The sequence below is a fragment of the Alternaria viburni genome, assembly GCF_023758015.1.
Source record: "Alternaria viburni strain BMP 2772 chromosome Unknown scaffold_26, whole genome shotgun sequence".
NCBI lineage: Eukaryota > Fungi > Ascomycota > Dothideomycetes > Pleosporales > Pleosporaceae > Alternaria > Alternaria viburni.
In genome coordinates, this window is record NW_026055795.1 from 445,583 (window position 1) to 457,522 (window position 11,940).

General features: G+C 49.8%; 3 protein-coding genes across 3 annotated transcripts; all 3 read left to right on the top strand.

Moving 5' to 3' along the window:
- Positions 1–1,004: 1,004 nt before the first annotated feature.
- Positions 1,005–2,752, top strand: J4E79_009747 (uncharacterized protein; the record flags this gene model as incomplete). Its single annotated transcript, XM_049358590.1, has 3 exons — positions 1,005–2,099; positions 2,163–2,231; positions 2,291–2,752. The coding sequence occupies 3 exons, from the start codon at positions 1,005–1,007 to the stop codon at positions 2,750–2,752; spliced, it is 1,626 nt and encodes a 541-aa protein (XP_049207060.1).
- Positions 2,753–3,241: 489 nt separating this feature from the next.
- Positions 3,242–4,790, top strand: J4E79_009748 (uncharacterized protein; the record flags this gene model as incomplete). Its single annotated transcript, XM_049358591.1, has 4 exons — positions 3,242–3,257; positions 3,327–4,087; positions 4,143–4,232; positions 4,284–4,790. 4 exons carry the CDS (start codon positions 3,242–3,244, stop codon positions 4,788–4,790), a joined length of 1,374 nt encoding a protein of 457 aa, XP_049207061.1.
- Positions 4,791–7,458: 2,668 nt separating this feature from the next.
- Positions 7,459–10,725, top strand: J4E79_009749 (uncharacterized protein; the record flags this gene model as incomplete). The annotated part of the gene is made up of 2 exons (XM_049358592.1): positions 7,459–8,655; positions 10,324–10,725. The coding sequence occupies 2 exons, from the start codon at positions 7,459–7,461 to the stop codon at positions 10,723–10,725; spliced, it is 1,599 nt and encodes a 532-aa protein (XP_049207062.1).
- Positions 10,726–11,940: the final 1,215 nt, after the last annotated feature.

The window sequence follows — 11,940 nt, forward strand, 5'->3', positions numbered from 1 at the left end:
GCTGATGAGACAGACGAGCGGGGAGTCGTTGGCGCAAGAGCCGCGCAAACAGGTTTCGATACCCAGGTACTAGTGGAGGCGTCTTTTGTTGGTTGTGCCTTCGGGCGTCCAGTAAAAGGTTGTCGGCGTTGGAAGCGGGGCGGCCGATCCCCAGGTTGCGAAGTTTGCCGCCAAGCATGCCCCTGTCCATAATCAGTTTAGTGTGGGAGGAGCTTCAAATGGCCGAACAGCTGCAACCACCTCATCTTCGCTCATCCATCATGCGACCACCATCACTCGCAACAATTTTCATCAGACCATGGAACTCATTGCTCGTTGTGATCTATGCTGCGATGATCAAGCGATCAAAGCTTAGTAGGTAATCAGGAATCAAGGTTTGCGACGGCTCATGGTAGTATGAGCAAGAATCTGTGATACCATGATTAATACCCATATCAAGTCTTACCCTCGTCTCAAGCTTGCGTCCATTCATCACGTACCGACTGCAACTTTGAAGCCATTTCTTTCTCCGCACATTCTTTACTATCGCGTATATCCTCACTATGCCGGCAAGCACAAAGCCTTCGTGTAGGCTCCATGACACGGTCATGTGTCCATTCAAGTTTCTGTATTTTCGCCACCTGTCATTTGTGCTCGAGCATGCGACTCACAGTTACTTCCCGAAATGGATTAGAGCGTTCTGGCGTTGCGCGGACGACCTCTCCCCCCCACCAAGAGCAGATGGCCTATGGGCTCATGCGAACGCCGAACTCTCGAACAACTCAACCGGTTCACAAAGCTCTCTACTCATTTATCTTTTGCATAGCGCTTTCAGCCTCGACTCAAACATTTCTCATCTTCTTACAAAGTTTTGTGTAACATGGATGCACCGGACAGTTTTACGACGAGTAACGGAGCCCGAAGTAAGCTTCCAAATCGCGATTTTGTTCCTACTGACACGCACTCCAGACCCCCCAGGCAATGCCATGGTGTCTCACCCATATGGAAATCGACCTGTAGCGTCCATGTCGGCCCCGCGCGGCGTCACGTCGCAGATGGCGAACGAGGTCGACCGTAGCGCCCAGCGAGAGCAACCACCTTCTCTTGCAGACCTTCCTTGGAACAATCCCGCCGTGACGTACACACCCGCACACTACACGCGTCGAAATCTGCTGCAGGACCGGCTTTTGCAGAGCAACGAATATCATCGCCGGCGAGTCAGGGCAGTCATTGAGTTCTCCAGAGATTTATTGATGCGGCTTGGACAGAACCAGGACGATGACGACCTGATACTATACATGATATCCAAAGATCGCCTTCACGACGCATGGATTGATATCTTCCTTACAACGCCTGACTACTATCTGCAGATGGCACCAGCTGAGATTCAAGAAGTATACCATAAGCAGATTGCATCAATGTCAAATGGGGTAAAGATCAACGAGGAGTATACCCTGGGTCGACCGAGAAAGCGAAAAGCTTCTGAAACTGAGAACGGGGTCCAAGTACTTCGCACAGCTAATGCAGTTAACAATGCAGAAGGACAAGTGCATGAGTCTGGTAAGCGACCCCACCACGAGATCTCCGCACTGGCAGAAGAATCACAATCTCAGCATCGCTCGTCACTACCCTCCGAGAGTCTACTTTCAGCTTGTTCGTCGCAGGAGCTGGACCGCATCTTAGACATGTTCATGCCAGCTCTGAGCGCTCAAGTTGCTATCCCCACACATGATCCGATAGCGTCTGCGCCAGAGCCGGTGCTCAACGCGATGGCGGTCGCACCGGCAGTGGTAGTAGCACCTCCAAGTCAGCCCGTGATCCCGGTAGCTATGCCTCCAACAGGCGTAGCCCCCCAGCCTGGCTTAGCGGACCCCATTGCTGCTTACATGGCTGGTAACCCCTTCAGAAACACACAAGATATCGCCGGTCAGGGATGTGCAGGCATTGCAATGTCCCGTGGTCAGATCCGTGCCTTTGTCGAGATTCAAGGTAGACCATTGGCAAGCCTTCCACCTGCGGCCAACTCCCACCATCGTCATGAGCTGAGGGGTGTGGCTCCACCAAAAACGGTTGATCCTACTTTGATCAACTGTGTCACGACTGCGCAGGAAATTCTCACTGTAAGTCTACTGCTCCGATCTGAAAAGCGCTCACTGATACTCGATCAGTTTCTTCCATTTCAGACCGTGAACTACGAGCTTTGGGATCGCATTCGGAAGTCCTGGGCCCCAAAGGCGATCGCTGATCTCATAGTGAGTTTTTGAATCTCTTTCCATAAGTCACATATACAAGCTTATGCTTACTTAACCAGGCCTATGTTCGTCAGCTACGCTCGGGTAAGAGCTTCCACCGGACGACCTTCCACCACTATCACGATAACCGACCGGAAGACATACCAGAGCATACTTTCACCACGAACGTACCTTCAAACATGTCACCGAGAGGGAAACTGGACAAAGATGCCCGCACCTGGCCTCTTCACGACTACTTCCTTTACCATCTGGGGGACGGAGTAGTGCATTACCCCGCTGGTCGCAACGCACAGCTCATGACGCACTGCGTTTGGCATGTGCGGAATGTATCCCATGACATGGATGTCAAGATGTCGGAGATCGTCCAGTATGCAGCGAAGCACGGCATATCCGTTCCCGCTGCGGATCTGATTCAGCCGGACACAAACGTGGTATTGGAAGACACGCCTTCGCCGGCCTTCCTTGCTATGATCCACAAACATTTTGTGAGCAAGTATGGTAAAAGTTCTGGCGGCATCTAGGAAGCCATACCAGATATTGGAGACGCGGTTTCGTGGCGACCCAGTTATACGAACAGGAGATGGCTTTTCTGTTCAACATTTGCTGTGGTGTCCCACATCAGTGTTCAGGAACGCTTCATTCGCATGACGAACCGGACGCGGATGCTTGGGTTTTCTTCCCCTTGACCTTTCCTTTGGATACAGAGCTATGGAAATGCTACACAGGAGCTGTTCTGGCAGACTGTGACGCGGAGAGTGATGATCAGACGGCGATATTTGACACATCAAGTAAAACTCATGGTGCATTTTACTTTGCTGCCTGCGTAATCCCGTATAGTAATACAATTACTCTCCTGACCCTAGCTAATGACAAACGCTGGATCCAAGCGCGTGTGCACGTGCTGTATCTATTCACGTGTCGGTGGGGTTATATACTAAAACCATATGACCGACAGACCCTCTTGACATTACCACAGCTCCAACATCGCCCAAACAAGAGCAAGCGACATTATGAATCAGAATAACGGTAAGCTGCCTCAGTCGAATCCCCGTTTAGCTTGCTTGGGGTTCAATGTACTAATTACGGCCGTCACAGACCTCGCGAATAGTGCGGCGTCTCCTTCAGGTGGCTCAGGCTACACGCTGAGTCACATCGTCAGTCACGGCGGTGATAACCCTGCTCAAGTCCAAGACTATCAAGCGTCAGATGAACTGACTCGCAACGGACTGCGCGCTGAGGCAGCGTTCAATACACCCATGGTCCAGCTGATCATCAAGGACTTCTGCGACTTGAGCGAGCGACTGGAGCAGATCGGGGCCATGGTTCCCACACAGAGTGGCCTACATTACTGGGTTAGCGACTCCGCCAACGGAAGGGGTATCATCGTTGCCGAGTGTGTCGAACTCTTGAGGTACGCGCCCGGATACACCGTGCGCGTTCCGCGTGACGTGCGATTAGCATTTGAAGCCCTCAACACCCTCGAACTCGTAAAACAAGCTATGTATCACAGCCTCTCGGGGTATCTACGATACCTCGAAACCCAACAGCCGGCGCAGGCTCTCCAAGCTTACCAACCACCACCACCACCTATTCTACTTAAACGCCAGGACCAGATCGTTGTACCGCAAGGACCTAGAACATCCGGCGTTCGGTCCAGTGGTTCCGCTGGTATCCATCGGTACGAGTGGCCAGAGTCTCGCAAACTTGCCTGGCTTTGCATCACCCCACGTATGGTTCTACCTGAGAAGGCTTTAGAATCTTCATACTGTTCCTTCAACAGCGTAGCGCTGTGGGACCATGTTGACGTCCGCCTGATTGGACCCAACATCGAGGTGACTCTTGTGGAGATTGCTGCGGTAGGCTACTCAATCCCTCCCCCATACGCGCAAAATGAACTGACGAAGGATGCAGTTCTTTCCTCGAGCAGCCTCATGTTGGAGGGCTATCTGGAAGCGCTTCGAAGCGAGCGGATGGAATCTTCATAAGCTGCGTGAGCTGATCGTCAGTACTTACTGCCTCTGTCTTCAAGAACCTTGCTAACGAATCTCAAAGTTCTACTCCCGCCAGCTTAGTGTAGGCGATTTACGGGCCCACTCCGCCGGCAGTATGAAGAAGCATCGACGAGATGCTCGTAGTCACCTTTGCGCCGCCGCCGGTCTTACGCTCTCTGCGATCAATACCGATCGTGTGAACTCAACTACCGAGTTCTGCGATCTTCGCGACTGCTTCCTTGTCAGCCTGGGCGACGGACTAGTATACTGGCCTGGAGGAGCTGATCAGGGGGTGCTGACCCTCGCTGTCTGGCACGCTCGTCGACACGGCCATAATAACGTACGACTATCTCAACTTGAGCGTTACGTCGAACAAGTACAAGAGGAAATGGTTAAACTATATGGTCCTCTTCCACAGCCTAGTCCCCTTGGTCTCTATCAGACTGATTGGCAGGCGCTAGAGCGAATCTTTCCGCAGCAGAGTTACGATGCGACTCGGGTTCATGATCCAACGTACGATGTCGTCCGAAAGTGGTGGGCAGCGGGACGGTATTTTCACCAAGACTAAAGAAGTCATGACCGCAAAGACGCTTCAGGAAGATGTACATAGCCAGCCAACAGGTCTTTCTCTGCCTGGCTGATTGATGATCATAGCTGGCGAAAGGTCATGTTAGATATCCAGAGTTGTGCCTACAGCTTACGCTGTGTTCTTGGCGCGATGTCACATGTTCTATGTCTTCCCACTAAAGGCCTATTTTATCAGTGTCTCTCTTACTGACAATATGCACATTGCTACCCATTCTGGTAACCATTGACGATGTCAAAATGGAACTAAGACTAACCTCGTTGGATGCGGAGCTTCACTACGCAGCCTTTTCAGATTGGTTCTCGTACTAGTGTGTTTCTTCCAGCGCCCTTTCTGCCCTGTGTGATACCCGAGGCAAGAACCTGGCTCAAACTCTGCCTCCTCTCCAATTTTACAGACTTTTGCCAGGCCCTATACGGCGAAATAGCGATGCGTAAGTTGACACCCCTTGTCTGAAGGTCATGTATTGCGTCAATATACGCAGCGCCTGCACAATGTTAGTAAAGCTCATCATAGCCCTAACTCGAGATCCACAGCGCCTCGCAGAGACACCCATGACGGGTCTCTAAACCTCTTCCAGCGCACAATGCTCGGTATACCTAGCACAACAATGTCGGAGGACTGCTATGTGAACGCAGTTGCCCCTCCAGGGCAGTATATGCGCCACCTGAGCGAAAGCACCACATACCTGGATGTACAAGGACCATTCACAGGCCCAGGAGAGTACGATACCTACTTCGATGACACGAACTCTCTGGGAGTTGGGAGGGAGAACTTCGGCCTCGAGAGCTGGAATACGGCGTCCAGCAAGCCGGCGATCGTCAACCGTTCACAGTGCACTTCGAAGTGCAACGCTCAATTCCCGCGCGCGACGACCAACCAGGCGACGATCAGCTCCAGCACCAACACCAGTGGGTCAATTCAGTCAAAAGAAATTTGTAATGCATCGCTAATACACGCACTAGCCTTTCCAGCATACGACTTTGACTATAGGATAGCTTATCCGCACAGGATAGACGAATTCGAAAACGCTACACCGCCCTTCCCATACCCGCAGTCGCTTCCAGGAGACATGACGGACGTCGGCTTTAATAGCATTAATCAACAGTTCCGTAGACGTCCGCAGCTGGGCTTCGACGAGAGGAGCTACGGACAGTTTGCATCTAAGTCATCTTCTCGTCTTCAGAAGCCTCGGAATAACATTGCACCTGCGGGGCTCACTCTTCCGCAGGATTCAGCCCAAACCTTTCTCTCTCTAGATCCGCTCTACAGCGCACAGCCTCAAGTTCTCCCCGATTTGAAGGGCGCACCGGTGCCAGGTACGAATCTGCTCAGACTCAGCCACGCATGCTTTATGGGGACCATACCCCTTCCAGATATGGCATTTCATGCGCCTGGTATGGCCATATCTGCAAAGACTGAGGAAGTGCTTCGACGACCTGTACCAGAGTACAAGGCTGGGGCCACTTCGGTGGTGGATGTATCCATGTTATCTGGTATGTTGGCTGTCCAGCCCTCTCTTGCTGTTACTTGGCCTTTGGTCACTGGCAATAGTTTGTAATGATGCATGTCCACCTCCCATCTAATTAGAATTTGTAGGAGATAATCCTCGGAGTGAACATAATCTCTTTGATCAACTCTCGTCCCCTACCTGAGTAGATCGAGCACTTCACCGCCTCGAGAGAAGAACACTGTGAAGGAGGACTCTAGTCGGATAATGGTGAAGGAAACGTGGTTGTCGTTGCTGTGCCACACCAGGATGTAACTCACCGAGTCGGTGGGCGCTGCGCACTGTTTGTAGCTGGGTACGTTGAGAACTGCTTTGTATAGCACATACCAGTTAGATCAATCGGACAAAGTGTATCTGACCCGAAGATTGGTCCTTTGGAGTTTGGTAGCAAACCCTGTGTATTGAAGAACGAGCACGATCGAGTAGATTAAGCAAACATCAGAGCTGAGCCACTATAGCACATCCCGTACTCGACGCCTCATACTATATGGCGACAAAGCTGCGGTGTTTAGAGTCTACCCGTCAAGGCCACTTCTACCGCTCGTATTATTGTCTTTTAAGTGTCTCTTAGCATCGCGATAAGCCGCTTTAGATCTTCTGACCTATTACAATCTTCTGTAAAAGACCGTAGATTGGAAAGCAGGTGGTGGCTGTGAAGGCATCGTAAAGGCTAGCGTAGCCCCTTGGCCGCAACAGCCGAACGCGGACGTTGTACCCTCGTCGACACTTTCTTTCGCCAATCTCAACATCCAATCGCTACCCCGCGCCCTGCTTAACTCGACATACACACAGCAGCCATATGTCACCAAGCTCGCTAGTATACCCATCCAGTGCAATCATTGACAAAGACATCTGGTAAGACTCGCATGGCGCACTGAGCCCATCGTCCACTGACTTGCCCGCTTTGCTACAGATAGTATACCCCCAAACTAATCGACTACCTTCGAAGTGCTTGCCGCAACCATCAGCGCACCGCAAGTTACTCCGCTAGGCTCATTGCCATCGCAGCCGAGGAAGTCACCAATGCCGCCACAGCAGTACCCCAGTAATTGGGCGCGACACGAAAGTCAACCATCCGCGGAGCGACCCTCTGAGAGCCACGAGCCCTCTCGCACACCGCAGTATCATCCTATCGACGCGATGTGGCCCACCGGCGCAGACGAATTCGTCTTTGGCGCTACCCCCGGCGTAGACGAAGCGTACCAGTCCGCGCATGATCATCAACAGTTCCCTGGGGCTATATACCATGTACTGGAAGATGAAGAGCCAGCATCGTCGTTTCTGTCGCAGTCTATCCGTGATACAGGGACTACCACGCCGGCTAGTGACCTTTCCGCGTACGGTTTCGCCCCTCATGAGCCTCGGGGTTTCTCTACGCCTAGAGACAACATGCATCCCATGGGGCAACATTCGCCATATCTTGCCCCACCCACGAGCAGACCTGTTATATCTCAGGTCCGTACCGCGTCCAAGAAAGAACCCAGGAAGACTACGATGAGAGCGCCTAGCAAGGCCAACGGAGTGGCTAAGCCTTACCGACATACAACCGGCACAAATGTCCAGGCCATCGCCAATTATGACTTTGGAACTGACGATCTCCATCTTTTAACGTCTGCTAGTCCATCGCACAGCGATATATCACCGCAACTCACCGAATCACTGTCGGGCTCACTCGAACCGCGAAGTGACTCGCTGGGTCTAGCAGCAGCAAGCTTGAGCGCCAAGAAAGACAGTCGCAATGACTTACCAACACCGCATGTTGAAGCCGACGGCGAGATCTCCGCAGCATTACGTCTTCGAACACCAAGCGAGTGTCAAGGAGGCAAGAATCTTGCTCGCGCATTGGGCTTCCTCGGAGGTAGAACCAGTCCGATCGGTCCCGGCGTCTCAGGCTTTGACCTCACGTTCGCTAACCTTCTCGACGCGAGGCGCCGATATCCTGGGCAAGTCAACATCCATCGACATGCGCTTCTTGGTTCTGAAGACTATAACTCAGCATTCGAAGAAGACGCACGGCTGAGCCGAGACCGCTGCAATCAAGCTATCCTAGAATCCTCTCCGGATTCGTTACCGAAAGGCACCTACCTTCTAGATCTTGGCGGCGGCTTCCAGGTCACAGTCCCGCTTGATCCGATAATCGAAGCTACGTTCAAGCAAGGAGGTCAAGGCACCATACCACCTGAGGGTCTCGTACGTATCGCCACGGAGATGAACATCGACATGAAAGACTACCGTGTCGATGGTAAACCGCACCCGGTATACAGTATGGGTGCCCCAAAGCAGGTCGATATCCGGCTCTTGGGCTCTATACCTGTCACCATAGTGGAGATGGCCATCGTGAGTATATACTGGTCGCTGAGACGAAGATACCGTGGCTGATGTATCGTATAGTGGTTTCCTGCGCATGGCTCACTCTGGCCCGACTGGACGCAGCGATTTGCTCGAGGCGGCTGGACGCAAAACAACATCGCTGACTTGATTGTGAGTTTATTCTCCCTTGCCGAACCGTGTCTTTCGTGGGCTGATGTGACCAAGAACCGAGCTTACAACACCGACGCCGTCGAAGGTGTCGGCCCATCGACAATCAGTCAGCAGACGAATAAACATGGTCGTGAAGCCCGTGAAATGTTGGAATCTTCTGGCCAGGGACAACAGCAGGTCACTAAAAGCGCGGCCCTTCCAGTAACGTCTTTCTCATGTGAGAGTTGGACGATTTTTTTAGATTTCCAAGGTGTTTGTGTAGTTAAAATGTTGTTCTAAAATAGTAAATAAGCAGCTACCCTCTACTTATTAGTTGTAAAAGTTAAAAAAAGAGAAGTTATTAACGTAATTTAAACAGTAGTAGGTCTACCCGCTAAGCAACCTACCTAGAGCCTTAGCTCTAGCTACTAAGCAAAACTTAGGTTTCTAAAAATTTGCTATAGGCACTTAAAAAACAACACTAATTAAAGTAAGTCTAACAGGCATTGCTAGCCTTTTAGCTAGCAACGTATTATAGTTAAAAAGAAAAGAACATAGTACGTTACTATAGCTAGAGCCTAGAAGGTGTATATTTCTTCTTAGCTTCTTGCTACTTCTTACCTTTAATATAGACTCTTATACACCTGCTGCACTATATATAAATAAATTACATACAATATAATAGTTAGCCTATTTAATAACAAGAGAAATAGGTTAAGTTAGGTGCAGCTTAAGCTAACTAGAACACTATAATAGTTGCTGTAGTAGTAGATTGTAAAGCTAGTATTCGCTGTTATTAAGCAACCTCTAAAAAAAGTAAAGAAGAAGCTTAACGTAATAGTGCTAGAGCTAGTTAGTTTGCTGCTAGAATTTTTAGTCGCGCATAACGTTACTATTATTTAGTCTTCTGTACGCGATATATAGATAAAAGCAGAGTCTAGAAGCTAGTTAGAACTACAGTTAATTAAGTATATTGCCTACGTTAATAGCCTAGAGGCGCTTAAGGTGTATTATTTAGGCAATCTTCTTCTACAGGCAAGATGCCTAAAGTATAGAGAGACTTAGAAGTAGCTCTGTACTAAGCATTAGTAAGTTAAGTAAGCAGTTGCAGCGCTTAAGCCTAACAAGAAGCAGAAGAAGTTTGTAGCGTGTTTATAAGAATTAGCAAGCTAAGCATAGATATTAGTGTTGTTAGTGTCTCTCTACATTAAGCCTTAATTAAGAGATAGACAGCAGGCAAAAAAGAGCTATAACTACAACTCTACTAAGATAGCAACAAAAATAACAACAGAAGTTGCAGTTAGCAGTTAGAAAGGTTAGGTTAGATAGGTTAAAGGTATTAAGTAAGATAGACGCAGGAATTAAGTCTAGAGGCAAAGAGCAGCCTTATTCTTCTAAGTTGTAATAGTGTCTATTTTTGTCTAAGTGTATTAGCAACACTATCTACGTGCTAGCCGTTAAACATAGGCGTAAGCCTAGGTGCCTGTGTTAGCAAATTAACTCTCAAAATTATATCATCAAACTGTGTTCACATCAAAAAGTTAGTCCCAAAAGCCCGGAGGCGGTGAGAGTTGGACACCGCCTGGCGACGAGTACCGACTAGTCGACTACTACGTCCGAGATCTTGCGAACGGTGTCGATCGCGAAAACTATCCTTCCGGTTCAGACAGAGGCCTTCTGACTCAATTGATCGAGCTTGTAGACGACAATCCAGACGAGTGGGCTGATCTCAAGCTCAGCGATGTCCAATTCATCGAAGATTCGGAGGGTTACTTTGAGACGACAAACCCTTCTTTTGGACCTGGAATGGAGAACCCAGACAAGGAAGCATTTCGTCGCCACAATCCAGACTTGAAACGGTATCGTAAGACGATGGCGAATTATCGCATCCGGCAAAAGAAGGACAAAGCAAAAGTCGCGATGGGAAGCCAAGGCCAGGCTCAGTGATCAGTGAGGCTGAGCTCAAGACATAGCAGTCATTCCAGCTACCACGATTTCCTCTCATGACACTTAAAGACTGTGTGCCATAAATAGACCCAAAAGCTTTCTTACGGAGGTCTCAAAGCCATCCCTCAACTTTTGAGACTGCGACAATTCCCATTAGGAGACCGCCATCTCGCCATCCCGGTCTCACGACACGACTCAACCATATGGGGTCCACAGCCTCGGGCATCCAGCGACGTTGGCGAGGATCGTAGAGAAGTGTCTCAGTGAGAAGTCGTGGGAATGTCGTCCTTTATCAACGGGAGGAGGGCTGTCGGAAAGTTTGCTGGTGAAAACAGAATTGCGGAGGGATGCGATCTAGGCCGAAACTGTAACATCGCTCCACGCTTTTCGTTCGAAGCCACCAGGTCACATTTTTGCTCCCATTGAGAAGCTTCCCCCCGTCTCAAGGATCAACTAAGCGATGCTCTGACACTGCTCCTCATTTCCTGGTCAGTCACGTCATATCCTGGCGACAATATTAATGTGAGCCATACGAGGAAGGAATTGAGAGCTTAGCGTCAGTTAATCGGTTGGCCAATTCCTATCCTCGAAGTACTTGTCAGTCTTCTTCAATTCGCAGAGTGCGTCACCCAAGATCAGCCACGACAAGAGAAGGCACGACTCAAAGAAATGACGGATTTATACATCTACACACGACCCAAAGGTCGACCAGAAAGACCGCAGGTACAGACTTCATATGTGGTGGCGAAAGATCTGGCCCCATTTGTGTGTTGAGAAAGCTCAGGTCCGGGACAGAGGCAGTGTATTATGTGCCCCTTTTTGTCTTCACGAAAGCTTCATTATCCTACTTTCTTACACACACTCTATGTACGTTTGTCCCTGTCACTTCATCAAGAGTGATTATGGGCATCAAGGGTTGGATGGATTGATGCTATACTTCAGTGCCTCTGTCGCGCAGACCATTAAAGTACATGCGAAGAGATGACCGAACCAGTGGAAGACATGCTATAGGAGTATCTGGTCGGCTATCATGAGCGTCGCGTTGAGATAAGGGATATGCGAAGACAAGGAAGGAATTGAATAATAGACCTTGTAGTTATCTAAATGATTTAGTAGATGATTCCGTGCGTGTTGCTGCGACATTAGTTTATGAGACGGGTAAATTCTAACAAAGTCGAGCGATTCACACGTGTGACATTCGCTCAAATGGCAAAG